This window comes from Chaetura pelagica, unplaced genomic scaffold (assembly GCF_000747805.2).
Source record: "Chaetura pelagica isolate M959 unplaced genomic scaffold, ChaPel_1.0 scaffold356, whole genome shotgun sequence".
NCBI classification, from domain to species: domain Eukaryota; kingdom Metazoa; phylum Chordata; class Aves; order Apodiformes; family Apodidae; genus Chaetura; species Chaetura pelagica.
The window spans coordinates 4,135,532-4,151,189 of record NW_009953964.1 but is presented as its reverse complement, the minus strand read 5'-3'; the positions used below and the strand labels follow the sequence as shown (position 1 = coordinate 4,151,189).

Below are 15,658 nucleotides of genomic sequence, written 5' to 3'. Positions count from 1 at the left end.
GTGTGTTTATCACATTCAAAAAGCATTGACCAATGGGACTTTTTTGGTAACTGTTAGAATGCCAAGGTAAAGCTGCTATATTTGGAAGCTTAATTAGCACCTAACAGAGATGACCATAAACCTGAGTAAAATTTGAAGAGCCACATATCTGACACTTTAGACTTGCAATAGTTCTGTGGACACAACAGAATAATTCAAAAAGGTAAAAAGAAACTGAATGCTTTGGAAAGACCAGACAGTATTATGAACACAAGAAATTTTATCTGAAGTTAAAAAGATTGGAAGGGTTTGATGATTAAATCCTTACCCCCATTTTCATGTCTGTTTAAAATCTAATTTCAGTCTAAGCTTAAATTTTTCCATCTGTCATGATTGCCTACATGGGCAATTATGGAAAAAACAGGATGAAAACTGCTTTGGGATGAACGCTGAGACTCTTCACAAGGCATTGCAAGGCTGAAACAGGAGTGGGCTGGAGAAGAGACAGTAATTCACATGGTCAGATAAGGACCAAAACTAGAAGGAAAAAAATTCATAAAGTCATTTGCATGAAAATGGCCCAACACTGAGCAAAAGACATGCAAGAAAAGCTGAAGTTAATAGTGGAGAATGGGTCTGATTAGGGCTTGATAGATGGAGAAAACTGAAAACATTTCCCCACTGTATAACTGACATTATCCACAGTCTTTATTCAAATATATGGAACAAAATCTAATTAAGGGATAAATTTTATAAAACTTTTACCAAAAGCCCTCTACAGAGCTAGGTCTGAAACAAAAGGAACAGATAATTGCTTAAGACTGAAGTGTATACCAACAGTACCCTAAATCAAGCAGTAATTTTTAAGATTCTGTGAAAAAGGACAATTTACTTTTTAAGAGGGTGTCCTCTAAATCTGGCATACATATCAAGTACTCTAACATCCTGGATTTTTTTCAAAGCTTTTTGAGAAACACACACAAATAATTCAGATTTAGTCAATTTTATTTACAGTTTGTTTTTTTACATTTCAGAGCATTACACAATTACATATTCTCATTTTCTGACCTGCAAACAGATACCTTAAACGGAAATATTAAAAAAAAAAATAAATGAAGTTAGATACATCCAAAATGCAACAATTACACATCTGACAATTCACAAAGTGTAATTTACCAGGACGTATCCTAAGAATTTAGGAACAACCAGTCAGGAGAAAATCTGACCAATTTCAGCAATCAATTATTTACACATTCAAAACAAAGCCTCTCTTAATCTAAACCTCCAGGCAAACAGCCTGAAAGATTTCTTCAGGAAGAAAGACCAGAAGTTATGATTCATACCTATGCAGCATTAACAGCCCTTGATCCCAAAAACTGAGCAACTTCTCAGCTTTGTCTTAGAGCTACAGGCATCCCTCTCAGCTTCTCAGACCCTGAAGTGTTACATTTCTGCCCCCATGTGCATAGAAAGGCTGAGTGTTTAAGTGGTCACTACAATAAAACCCCATTTAATCTGGTCTTTTAAGTTACGTGAATTCTTCTTCCTTAAAAATTTCAGCAAGTCTTCTAATGCCATTTAAACTGGCCTGTGTGGATTGGGGCATGTCTCCCTAAGATGTTTAAGCATGCTTTGAACCATTTTGCACTGGCCAGACTAAAAACATTAGAGACTGTTTAAAATAATCTCCAAAGACCATTTAGACAAGGCTCACATTTCTACACTTCCCTGATGGGCCACCTAACAACAACAACAACAACAAAAAAGTCACAGCTACTACTTTCATTCCTTGTGTTAACCCTTTGCCACACAGCAACTAGTTATATACTGGGTAGAAACTACTAAAAAATTCCCTGCAAATAAGCTGCCTTTCAGCTGAGGCTATGGCTCCTATGCATTGGATGTTTGAGGAGGTTTTTTTTTCATTAAAAAAATTCTCACTTGAAAAATACTGAAGTTCTCACTTTAGGCTAATTTCGATTGCATGTTCAATTTGTGTAACTGTCAAGAAACCCCTACAAATGGAACAACTTGAGTATAAAAAGAGCAGTCAACCGAGTGCAACTTCTGACTTGGCAAGTCCTTCATGGTAGTTCTCTAACTAGGCTATCAATTTTGTGGAGCCTCCAGATTTCTTGCCTACCTTACTTTCCATCTTCACGTTTCAAACTGCGTCAGCAGGGCCCGAACTTCAGGGGTCAGCTGCTTAGCAGCCTTAGCTGCCTCTGTGACGGCCTTGCGATAAAGACCCTTTCTCTTCTTATTAAAGCGCAACTGGAAGCTTTCTAAAAAGGGGGAGAGTTGTGCAAGAGCAAGGAAAGATGTTGTTGTGGAGCCAAACCATGAGATACGAGCCTCCTGTCGAACTAAAAGGCCATTATCTTTCCGGCTCACAGTTATGGTAAGAATACGGGCTGGCCACCAAGGGAAGCCATAAATCTTGGCCCAAACAATGTCCCCTACACATATGGTCCTGCCATCTGGTGTAACACATTTAGAGACGTTTTTGGAAAACACTTCCGTTTTCAAGGAATTACTGAGCTTTTTCTCTTCCTTTGAAGAGGAGGAGGAAGAAGAAGGTGCATGCATGCTGCCTGGAGGAAAATCAAAGCTTTCAGTAGAGCTACACTCAGAGTTGGTAGATTTCAAATCATCTGTGCTATCACTACTACAAACTGATGCACTGGAAGAGTCAGATTTCTTTTGATTAAGGGTCATGTAAACCGTTATATTGCTTTTGCTGCCTCTCTTGCCCAATGTCTGGTGTTCATCCTGATCAACAGTGACATGCACTTCACTTGTGTCCTGAACCTCACTGCTGGCCTCTTCAGGGCCTTTTGAGGGGCTCTGATTTTCTGAAGGGGCCTCACCTGCTGAGCGGGTGGAGGAGCAGCGAGACTGGGGCTTAGTTGCCATCTTGCCACTCCGTATTTTCTCAAGTCCTGTCTTGAGAGAAGAGTCATTTTCTTCATTCCGATACCTTTGTGGCTTTAAACGCAATCGGGGTGGGAGGGAACCTGAGCTGGTGTTCTGAAGACGCCGTGTGAAGTGGACCTTTGAATGTGCATTTTTGGAAGAGGAGGTTGCACTCTGCTTCTTCTGTGCCTTTTCTTTGGCCATTTTCAAGACTTCCCGAGCTTTCGCATGATCCATGTTTTTGCTCTGGAGAACTTTTTTTGTATTTAACTGCGTTTTTGAAGTATTTGCTTGTGCAGAAACTTTAACTACTCTGCTTCTGCTGTGGGCAATATTTGAAACCTTGACCACAGCATTCCTTTTCTGGCTTTCATTTTGGCTTTTTCCATCCACTTTATGGTCAGTCTTAAGTTTTTTATTCACAGTAGTCACGCTCTCATTTCTTCGTTTTTTACTGTCCTCGTATTTTGAAGAGTCACTTGCATTGCCACCTTTTTTTATTTCCTTTTTTTCTGCAACAACACTATTTTTGCACTTGTCACATAAGACCTGCCGGGGTCGTAGTTTGATAGCATTCATGATAGAAGTGGGTTCCTCCCTGTACATTTTACGTTTGGGCCGCTTGATTTTCCGGGGCGGGGGCTGAGGTATTGACTGGTTATACGTGTCCCTGATAAACAAAGGAGGAGGATATGGCGCTCCCTCGTGAAAGAGAGGAGGTGGTTTAGAAGTCCATAGGCTTTTAGCTATGCTAGGTTCTGATGGCTGCGTGAGAGAAGAGTCATCAGGGACTGCAGCATTAGATTCACATTTCACCTGTTCCTCATCTTGGAATGGTTTACTTTGGAGCTGCATGGCTTCGGGTTTATCCTTGTATTCCCTTTTAGGAAATATGGTCACAGGGATTCCATGGGGTCCAAACCTTTAGAGAGGAAAAAAAAAAATAAAAAAATGAAACGTTTTCAGAGATCTTTTGCTGCATTTACTAAAAATCATTTGAAAACCCATCCACATTATGTAGCTACCATTTGAAAGACACAAGATTCAGGAAAATTAAAGCTTCATATGAAAGCCTCATGAAAAGCTTTGAAAAAGCAGGACACCAAAAGCAAGTCAGTAAAGAACATGAAATAATCAACCTCACTTATTATCAGTTTCTCTTTCATCAACAAGATGCCCTGAAAATGTTACCAAAAATATCCCCTAGAGAGAGCAGTAAAAGAATTAATTTCACACTTTTAGAAAATGTTTATAAACATACAAGCTAGATACTCATCCTATCAACTCCAAATCTACCCAAGATTAATTTCCATATTAAGTCAACTTATTTGAAGAAGGCACCTTTGGTAACTTTTAACAAATTCTTCCATTTTTAGCATAGCACAAAAGGCCAAATATGGTTCAGATTTATTCGAGGCAAACATGAACTGCACAAATACCTGCACTGAACAGAGTGCCATCATTCTCCAGCTACAAAAGATTAGCACTAGATCATCTGATGCATTACAGCCCAAAGCTAGCAGGCCTATTAGTTTTGAGTTTCTTCCAGCAAAACTACCCTTATTTCAACACAATACAAACCATTCCTCCCTGTTTTGTGAGCAAAGAATAGTTTAAACCTTTGCCTACTTTTCTCCAGACAGCTCTAGATCTCCATTGCCCCATTTGATATGCACAAGACTTCTCATCACCCTAATCAGCTCTGAGAGATGAGAATTAAAAATCCCAGTATGAATTAGGCATTAATTCAACTTTCCTGTAGTAACAGAAGTAGCACGTTGCCTAACAAGTAACCAGCACTTTCTGTAAAGCCTTATGCTAAGGGAAACATTTTCTCGGTTTGCAAGGCATTAGGTTTGTCTTCTCCAGAGAGGACATAACATGATAATCACATTCATTTTACAACAATGTAGCTTTCGATCCCCAGAACAGGGCAGAAGGGATTATAAGAGCTTGTTTAACCTTCCTTCTGTTCCACTCCACAACCTATCAGCTGAGGTCCCAGCCATACACAGAGCTGTCACCAGGCTGCTCTTGAGCTATGCCTGGCTCCTGCTCCCACACATGCACTAGCATTTGGCTTATGTTAGATTGTATTTTAATAGTTTGACCTTAATGCAGTAACAACATGATAGATAAGGTTGCAAGTCAAATGGCAAATCATCCCTTTTGAACCACTAAACAAACATCATTATGCTTATCCCACCCTATACCCCACCTGACAGGAGAATGAAGTAATTACCCAAGTTTTGTCCTCAGGTTAACACTAGTTCATGCTGTACTGCAGCTGCTCAACTGCAACATCCTCTTAACCAATTGAACTGAAGTTTATTTACAATCTAAGTTGCTTCTTGACTGAAGATAAATACTGAATACCAGTCTATTTTCCATTCGCACTCCTGCAAGAAACATGCAGCTGCCTACACATTGGCTTTCCTTCTTCAAAACTGGTTTTGAAAAAATGTCATCATGTGTTAGAAGGTTCTTTACACTGTCACCAACAAAACCCAGTCACTTGTTTGCCCTCCTCCTTATCTGTTAAGCCTCTTGTTAAGCTCAGAAGTTGCACTTGAAGCAAACAATCCATCCAAGATTAAATTATCTATCCATTTGGCACTTCATTACAAAAGGAGAAGAAAAATAACAGATAATCTAAGCAAAGGGGGAAAAAAAATAATTTTGTCATCATACAAAAGAAGGGAAGTTGAACACCTGGCATTTTACAGTTTACTGTCAACATGGGCACTGTTGTTACCCTACACCTAAGGACATCTTGGGAATCTGGAGACAGAGGCAAGAGCCCAGCTGGGCAGCTAGAGCAGTTCTATCCTTACCCATGGGTTGATGAGTGCTCTTTACCACAAAACATCCTGCCACTCCACAGAAGTTCCTTTCTGAGGTTTGGGACCACTCCAGTTGAACTTCACATGTCCCTCCAAGAAATGAGGAGCCTAACTAAATGCAGCTCACTGCACTAGTGAAGGCTACAGTGAACTATAAACATTCAGTAGCTGATACAGTCTTTTCTCCATCCTACACTGGCATTAAACCACAAAGGGCTCACTCAAAATTAAGTTTTAAGTTGCCTCAAGTCCCAGAAGTCCATCAAGTGTAAAGATCCCACTTAGCGTTTATGAGCAAGTTATTAAATTCTCAGTAGATCTTTAAAATAAACTATCAGCTCATAATAATTAAATTAGCAGTATCTTTTCAGTGTTGCTAGAAACAAAAACTTCAGCTTATTTCAAAGCAGTATGATCCAGATCCCATTTTTCACCACCTGATAAAGACTCCAGGACTTGGAAAAAAGTCGAGAACAAGAACTCCTAGACAGAGCAAGATATCTGCTGTACATATGACTGATACCATGAAGGCACCAAAGATTAATATGTGCACCTTTTGCTACCCTTTCATTCAAGCACCTGCATAATACACAGGTCAAACAGCTGAAGACGAGGACAGACTAAATGCAATTTTTATCCAAGATGCAAACCTACTCTAGTAAGGCAAAAAACCAATCCAGGCTGAATCTCTGAAGCTGGAACCTGTCTCACAAAAGGTATTGTTTTAACAAATGAGTTAGAATCTCCTGCCCCGTGTACCTAAATAAACAAATAATACAATTAGAGAAGATTCCTGGATATTCTCTAGTACCAGTTATGTAAGAGCAAATGAAGACACTGTGCCTGGAAACAATGTGTCAATACATAAAGACATAACTAGTCAAGACAAAGTCCACCTGAAGTACCAGATAAATTTGTTAAGCCCAGAGACTGAGTATTACTTCCAGCCACTGAATATATGATGTTTTCTCTTTGGTCCCAACCAATAACAAGTTGCATCCACAAACATTCAGTTTTTAGTTTCCTCCTTGGTGAATGAAGGTCTCCAGTTATCCAACTTGGAAGAACAATACGGAAGTGAAGAAGAAAGAATAGAAGAGGAACTTAGCAATGGATGAGTAAATTACACAGGAGAGAACAAAGACAAAGATAAGAAGAGAGTGAAGGCAAAACAAATAATAGCATATTTTTTTTAAGAGAAGAAGCAGAAGGAAGATGTCATGTTAAACTTAGTCAAGACAAGGCATGACACAGCATCCAGTTAGTTCAACAGTGAACACAAGTATTTATTACATATACTAGAATTTCAAGCCCTCTTTTCATACATTTAGTTGGTGGACCTTGAAGACAAGTGCTTCTCATAGAGTTGTAATAACAACTTTTGTTACACCAGCTACACGTCTGAAATAGCTAGAAGAGCCACATGTATGTAGGTCAGACATAAAAGCTGCAAGAGCTACCATTTGGGTCATGTACTGCAGAGATGAAGATGGACTAAAGGCCTAGTATATACAAAAGGTTAAAAAGATCCAAATAGCATAGCTCAAGTTATATCATGACATTTATTGATTCACATGTCAGTCAATGACTGGGCAGTAGAAGATCACCTCTTAAGAGAAGCCATTTCAGTTATGCTGCATTACTGAGACTACCTACATAATTAGTTTGTCACACGTTGCAGGTTTAAATACTATAAAGAGTTGCCTGGTCTCTATTCTAACAAACTAAGTTTTTTAAATATATTGATCCCAAGAATCACCTGTCCCTACTATTCTATTACTTTCCCCCCAAAAAAACCACTATTCTTGCAAAGACCTACTCCAATTACTGTTTACTTAAAAATAACCCAAAACATTTGTGCCTAAGTTCCAGCTGTTCACTGTACAGCTCACTTTGGCATAACAGAGTTCTACAGCAGGCTAGCACTTGAAGGAATAGAAGGATTTGTTGATGGGGGATCTAAAATTGAACTCTCAGGAAAACCAAAGTAAGAAATAGGTACTTCAACCTAATTTAAAGCAGTTCTGGAAAGCACTGCACTGCTGCTTCATACCTATTCAAAATTAGAACCAGTATTCCATGTTGCCAACTTCCTCTCATATAAAGGAGTCCTGGCTCTTTTTTCCTTTGAAAAGGCACCTCTGAAAGAGAAGATGGTTGAGGCCCATCGTAAGAAGCCTATCTCCAAGAAGTTCTACAAGTAACCAGAGTAATCAGTAGGATCTAATAATATTTCTGCTATATATAAAAACTTCAATATACATACGTATTAAATACATAAAGGCCACAGGATTATCAGGAACTACATTTAAACAACAGACTAACATGGAGTAGACAAGATTAATTGTAGCAGTTCAGTGATCTTTACACTGAAAAAAACTTTCAATTGACTATGGTACGCAGAGACAGAAATATGACAAAACAGTCAGGTTTTCATTTCCAGAGTTTCTCAAATACAAGTTAATGAATAGGTAGCCATGGCATCTTTTGTAATTAAGTAAAAGCTAGTTTGGGTATCAAACCACAAAGCTCATCACTTAAAGCCATATAGATTTGTGTTACAGATATGTAAACTTAAGAAGACTAAGCAAAGTCAAAACACTTTTTTCAAATCTAAATTCTATAGCAGAATTACTGCAAGGAATCCAATCCATATTACTATTCAATTTGTATGCAAACACAGCACACTTTGAGTATTCTTTAAAAATAAACATGAGATAAGGAACAAATTCTATTTAAATCCATAACTGTATGTATCTAAACATCTAAAAATATATATCCTGGAGCAACATGTTTTTACACTACTATGTAAAGTCTTAAGCTCTCATCATTAGACTTTAATGCCTAACTTCTGCTTCTCTATTAAAAGAAAAAAAAAAGAAAAAGCCAAGAGCCAAAGGGGAGAACCCACTGAATTGATTCAGAAACATTTAACATTTGGCTGCAAACACTCTGAATTGATATCAACAAAGCACAGCAACTTCCAGTGTTGTGGTGTTAATTCAAGTCTGTTGCTAATGACTATGATGAAAACTGAACTTCACCACTAAGTCAGACTACAGGAATTGCCAATTACCCTTTTTTGTGCTGCTCTTGTACTCAGTATAATCCTTAGTGTTCTGCAAAAGCCAAGACAAGCAACAACTGAAGCCATTTTCATTGCACAGGTAAAAAGCTCAGACTCTGAATGCAATATGCTGTAATGACATAGGCCTGAGTATATACATTTCATGGATGTATCTAAACAGAGTCTTTAGATTATAACATTCAGTGTAACACACAATTATATTACAGCTATTTGAACACAAAGTATTTTAGAACTCCTCAAAAAAAACCTGTATTAAAATCACATATTTTTGCAATAATCTATTTTTAATAAACTATTTACTTGATATAGTAAATCTACAATAAAGCCCAATATGGCCCACACTGCTTTAAATGGCAGGCACCTTACTGGAAAAAGAATACACAGAAGCCAAACTATCAACTCAATTGCTTACTCACCTCCTCAGCAATGTAACACTAGGCTAAATAGACTAGAAAATACATATTTCACTTAGAACTTTAAAAATTGGCAAAGGACTGCAGTGTAAGTGACTCTTTGGAAATAACACACCAAGAATAGATGTTGCCTCACATATCACAAACACGGCACCAATAAAAATTTGATTAAAGATTTGGTTCAAATTAAGTAATGTGACAATCCACATCTAAGCAAACTAGTAGGAAGTCTATACACTCAGAGACTTTTACTAATAATTGTTAAACTTAGAACTTTTCAAGCAGGTACACTTGCCTGAAATCTAAGCTCTTGTTTCTGGCACATTCTCCAGGCAGAGGAAAGACAAGAGCAGGGTATGTGTAGAACTGAGTTTGAAAGTGTATTTCAAGAAAGCTGGTTGTAAGTATCCAAGGCAGTAGCTGATTTTAGTATTTCCTTACCACTGTATGGGGGTTTCCTACTGCCATCTCTACCCTGGTGGAAACCAATTAGAAGATATCAAACAATATGCAAATGTACCAAAAGGTTCTACTATCTTACAGTGCATCTGTCCACCAAGTTAGAAGCCCTTTGGAAGATTTCAACTTCCAGCTGAATCACAGAAGTCCACATAGTCAGGATGCTGACACAGACTTTGAAGAATTATCCACTATAGAGACAGAACTCTCTCTAAGGTGACAAGCATGGTGGTAGGCAGGTGGTCCTCTAATCACTGCTTTTCTCACACAGAAATGTGGGGGATACTCTTTACCTTCTCATTGGCAAGGATTTACAAGAGAATTTGCAGAATTTTCTTTAGTTTTCTGTAACTTAGAAATAAATGCTAAGAGCTAAAATGCTTAAAGTGCAGGCTTCCTCCTAACTACCACAATTTTACTGGCATTCTTATAAAGCTGAAGGTCTGTTTAAACTGAAAATATATTTTCATTTTTATGTATGTTAGCATTATTGCTTTCATGTCATTTGCATTTTAAAGTAGATGCTTTGCTGATGTATTTAGCAACATTACACAACTATAACATTGTATTATTAATACAGAATACATTGAATATTCACTTCAAGATCATCCACATCACAGTCAGAGTCAAAACACATGGAAGTGAATGATGTCATTTATTAATTGGTGAACTTAAAGTCTATTCAGTGTCAAGATGGACATGATTCCTCAGCCCCATATCAGTGTAAAAAAAATATTTAAAGCATACTGAAAATTTTACCTCCACCTTATCTCTCAACACATCAAGTCAAGCTACTCTTGGAAAGCAACAGCAACCCGTGCTGTTGAAAGACAGAGAAGCAGACATAAGGAGAAAGGACAGTTTAACCATCATCTGCCGCATCACAGTCCAACAAAGACCAGCTGCAGACTACAGCTACTTTAGGAAAGTTTGAGGCATAGCCTACAGATGCTCCTTTTACCAACAAGATTAGGGTTTACTGGCTTGAGGAAGGGAAAAGTCACATCCCTTGTGCTGGCTCAAAATCAGAAGCAGATTTGCAAGTGTCTTCAGTACAGGCAGCAGCTTAACATGCTTTATACCTATACTAGCAAAATCCTAAAAGCCAGTCCAGTTTTCCTATTCATTTTCACTTTCCAAGTGGAAACCTAGAAATGAGTAAGCCTTTCAAAAAGCAATTGATAAGTGATCACAAGTAACACTCAAAGTTTTGGATGTAGACAGAGACACAAACTGTTTTCATGTAGAAGCTGAAATATTACAAAAATCACAGAAAAAATGTAGGTTGAAAGCAAAAATCCCAAGGTCTTCTGATCCAACCCTGTCCTCCAAGCAAGGCTAAATTTGACATTATGCCATTCAATATAACTTGCCAGTCAAAAGCGAGGTACATGTTAATTTACCCTCTTGACCACACACACACACATCACTCCTATGCTTCCAGTGTTCTGGGGCTAAAAGCAAGTATCAAAAGAAGTGTTATGGCTGTTTCTTAAATGCTAGAATTTCACCCAGCTCCTTCACACATGGGAGAAACAGCAAAAGTTGAATTGCAGGAACAGTACTCCTATAGAACTTAAAATTTCTCCAGATAAGGACAATCAAAAGTTAACCCCATTTATTACATGAAGTTATTAGTAAAAAATAACTTCAGAGGTGGGAGAAATGTGCCACATTTTTTCAAGTAACACTTCTGCTTCCTTCTTGCATTAGCAGATTTTTAATTTATCAGTTTGGGAGTACCTTTTTTTGCCTCCTTCCAACTTTCTCCATGTACATCCTTACAACACACTAGATTCACTCTACAGAGCTTATCCCAAAAACAAGTGAGCACCCATAGACTGCAAGTTTCAAGAAGTGCTACCTGTAAATGATTTAAAAAAATCTTACAGATGTTCTGCAGATTAAGACAAAACGCACTAGGAAATGGATGCAACTTCATTATTTATCCTTATTCTTTTCCCCTACAAATTTCCATGAAAAAACTGGGAAAGGTGTAGGATTCAAGAGTCGACAAGAAATAATGCTGTAATTGAAAACTGCTACTAGGAGTGTAAGTATCTGAAGCTGAAGAGAAGTTCATTTTCATCATGTAGTTCTTGCATACCTTGCTGCAAGAAACCTTTCCTTTCACAACCAAACCTCAATTAAGATTAAATAATTTCAAACAGCTGTCTACTAGCAATAGTGTGGGCATCTTTTGGCTATCTAAGGCTTTCAGGATCACAAAAGTTTTTGCTCTTCCTCTCATCCTCAAGAACTATTATGATAACATACAAGTCAGAAGGAAAAAAGCTTAGAGAAAGAGACAATAGGAAGACACATCTCTGTTCATCACAAATGTGGGATTAGAAGCAAAATTTTAGTCAAAAGATAAAACAATGAAGTAGAAGTCCTGACTGTCAGCAAAACAAGAGAAAATAAATTGAATCCCCATCCCACTTAAATATTTGGGAAAGGAGGGAAAAACATTGTAGAAATAATTATCCAGAGAAGCACACCAAACCCAGGACTTTTTAACCCTACATTTTCAGATGTACAAATGGTACACTCATCAGGTAGTTCCTTAATGTCTACTTCCTCCAGGTGCAGAGCAAGATTGACAGTAACTCTGAGACAGCAGGTGGCATTAACATCATATATACCCTAAGCAAACACACTCTTCTAATCAAATGCTGGATCCAGGCAAGCTTACTAGCCCTATATCTAACAAGTAGTTTTCAATGATAATTCATACAATGGCATGGAAAATTAACTAGTCATACTGAAGCATTCCACTATCAGCTCTAACAAAATAAGACAGGATTGTCTTCTCTTGCCTATCTGATGGTTGGCTGCACTTCCTCTCTCTTCCATCACCACAGCTCCATCAAAACCTTATCCTAGCATGCAATAAGGCACTTAAAAGGTAATAGCTACAGTAGTGATAAAGTTTAATAGTAGGATGATCACATTTTGAATTTGTGCAATAAGCCACAAGAGTAACAAAAGTGGGGATGTGTCTCTCTTTAAATTATTATCTACTGCGTAAGAAATTGATCTGGGACTCTGATGTGGGTTCCTATTTTCTGGTAATTTTCAAAACTTCCTGTGTAGCTGCCGACAGGTACACAAGACTGCCATTAGTACAGGCAGAGAACACACTTCCTTACCTCAAATGAATGTAGGAATAAAGTCAAGTGAACACTGAGATGCTTGTGTTCTTGTGTTATAAACTCCTAAATGGACATCCTATTTACAGGAGGTAGGAGAGGAAGAGGAAATCAAACCTTTAATACAAACATCACTGACTTAATACTAGAGTCTACAAGAATAAAATGCAAACTCAGTGGATCATTTCAACAATGAAAACAGAATTAGGAGAAAATAAAAAACAAAACCAACACAAAAAAAAGCCTTTAAAAACAGAAATGTATGGGGATATTTTTGTTTTTCTTTCACTTTGAAGTTCAAGTAATTCAGAATGTGACTTGAGAAGGCTAAAAGAGTCCAGTGGACAGGTTTTTAAGATAGTCATTAAAACTTACTCTTCTTAGTACTGTGCAGAAGTAGCACCTTCATTGGCCTGGAGGGGAAAGCAGAAATTAAGATTCAAAAAGGACAAGGAATTAATTTCTTCAGAGTATATGATGAAAACAGTATTAAGCATGTGCAGTGAACACATCAGCCACTTTTTAAAGCTACTAGATGTAAATTAGAACACAAAATTTCACTTGTATTTAATAAGAACTGGTAGTCTTAAGGTATTGATCCCCTTTGTATTAGAAAAGCTTACAAGATTTTTCCTATGCACTTGAATGAGCTTTCAGTAACCACCCATCTTCCATACTAGAAATCCCAGTGTTTTCATGTAAATGCATGCTGGTGTTAGAGGTGGTTTTGCTTTAACCCTACCCTTCCTCATTTTTTTTTTGGTTTTGTTCCAGTGGAAAAAGTTGTTATAAGAAATCCATGGACTGCCACAGATACAGAAAGAAGGTTCATGAAAAAAGTTAATGTTCTACAAGTCCACATGCAGTTACAAAAAACAGAAATAAGATCTAAGAAAAAGTAGATACCTAAACAGAACTATCATTCAGACACTTGCCACCAAAGTCATAGTCTAGAATAAAATTTAAATCTTGGACCTTCATGCAATACCTGTATTCTGATAATGCTTTAAATTCTTACAGATAGCAGGTTCCTGGACTACATTCTAGAGCTCCCTTACCACTGCATTTCCTGCTCTGAAACACTTTGAACAAATATTTACTTCTCACCAGCCAAGTATTATAAACCTTGTATCTAGAAACTCTGTTCTTCTTGTCCAGGCACTCCTAAGAATTTCGTTTTTAGAATTTAAATTTTGTTTTCTGGATTCCCATCTAACAAGTACCTTTGAAGGAAGTCCAACATCATATGAATGGAAAGGAATAAGTGGTTCCACTGCATAAGAGAATCTGGGAGTAACAGAACAGGCCTTCATGGGTCACTTTTCCACAGTTCTTACTGTGAAGACTTCCCTCAGGGCCTGTGCTTAAAAACAGGGGAAACTGAGATGCATGCTTCCACTGAAGCCACAATGCAAAAGAAGCAGTTTAACTGCTACAGAGATGACCTTTACTGCAAAGGGCTGCAGTAGATTTGCTGCATGAGAGAAGGAGCCCATGCACAAGAAAACCTAAGGCAAATAAAGAGGATGGTTGTGGTCAATGTGTCTTTCAGAAAAAGCCAATGCTTTTCTTCTTCACACATATAGACCCCTAGAATACAGAAGTATGCTCTGTCACCCTGCTAACCTGGGCAACAATATAATTTTGCTGATATAAACTTCAGACCTACACAAGAATCAATGTTAACTAGCATTACAACATAAATTGTAACATCCTCCAGCCTGATTTGAGACATTTAATATTTCACACTTGAAGTGAGTACAGTTTTCAAATCACACTTTGGTACTTGGCTTCAAAAGACAAATGGATAATTTAGCATTTCCAACTTATAAACTTAAAACTGGTCATTACCCGGAACGTGGGTATCAGAAAAGGCCTTCTGTTTGAAAAAACAACCAAGAAGGTAGGCCCAGGACAAAAGTGCTGGTCCCTCATAGCTTTCCTTTTTGAAAGCATTAACAAATTGATAATACAAAAAGTTATTACACAGCTACTAGAAAAGTAAAAGGGAGTGATACAACATATGACCACACATACAGCTTGAACTGGGGGGTAGGGAATGCTGCATTTTTTGCATACCAATTATTTTAACTAACAACCCTGGTCAAAGTTCACTTTTCTTTTATGAACTCGTATAATCCCCATCTGTCTAGAAAGCCACTACTAAGACGAAGAGGCATTTTCACCTGTAGTTACATCCTTTAAAAGATACACAGTATCCCTGATGACTTCTGGCCTCCCAAGAACTTCTTGGCTACAGGAAGGCAAAGAAAAAAACGAAACCCCAAACCTCGTCGTCTGATAAAGCTTTAAGTTATTTTGAGATACATAACAGCCCCCCTCCCCGAAAAGAAAAAAGGTGTTTAAGAACCACTAAACTTCACCCCGTTCACTGCATACAATCAGTACTAAGAACTGCACTTCAGGACTCTCATAGCCTGGCTGCAAACCATTATAAAAAATTATATGTATTGCAATATGAGGCTACCCAGGCAATGCAAGACAAGCCAACGGGAAGCACAGATCTCTGGGTCAGTACGCCTGGACAGAGAGCGGGATAAATGCCAGTGTCTGTAGCTCAGGTGATTTTTCCCCAGCAGACAGGGATGCTGGAGGCCCGACCCGAATCCCGACCAAGTCCAAATGATGCGCCCATGTGCTTGCCCCTTTCCCAGCTCCCCCATTTCCGCATTCCCGCTCGGGACCACGTGTGTTAAGGGCAGCTCTATCACCGGGTGGCCGGACATCCGCGCCCGGGCAGGGCCGGGCCCGCTCCCGCACCTCCGGGCCGGGGGTGGGCGGGGAGCG

At 38.3% G+C, this 15,658-nt stretch overlaps 1 protein-coding gene across 1 annotated transcript; it reads right to left on the bottom strand.

Moving 5' to 3' along the window:
* Positions 1–1,232: 1,232 nt before the first annotated feature.
* On the bottom strand, positions 1,233–15,534 carry PWWP2A (PWWP domain containing 2A). Its single transcript, XM_010002056.1, has 5 exons — positions 15,473–15,534; positions 13,226–13,263; positions 11,917–11,958; positions 9,781–9,835; positions 1,233–3,817 (listed from the first exon to the last, which is right to left on the bottom strand). Exons 1-5 carry the CDS (start codon positions 15,532–15,534, stop codon positions 2,137–2,139), a joined length of 1,878 nt encoding a protein of 625 aa, XP_010000358.1. The 3' UTR covers positions 1,233–2,136.
* Positions 15,535–15,658: the final 124 nt, after the last annotated feature.

Excerpts from the sequence above, each read along its gene's own strand:
- PWWP2A (XM_010002056.1), bottom strand. The coding sequence starts at position 15,534 with ATGGGGGAGCTGGGAAAGGGGCAAGCACATGGGCGCATCATTTGGACT. Across the intron at positions 11,959-13,225 it reads TCTGCACAGTACTAAGAAGA|TTCTTGAGGATGAGAGGAAG; the intron begins GTAAGTTTTAAT and ends TTATCATAATAG. Across the intron at positions 3,818-9,780 it reads ACTTGGTGGACAGATGCACT|GTTTGGACCCCATGGAATCC; the intron begins GTAAGATAGTAG and ends TCCTCTCTAAAG.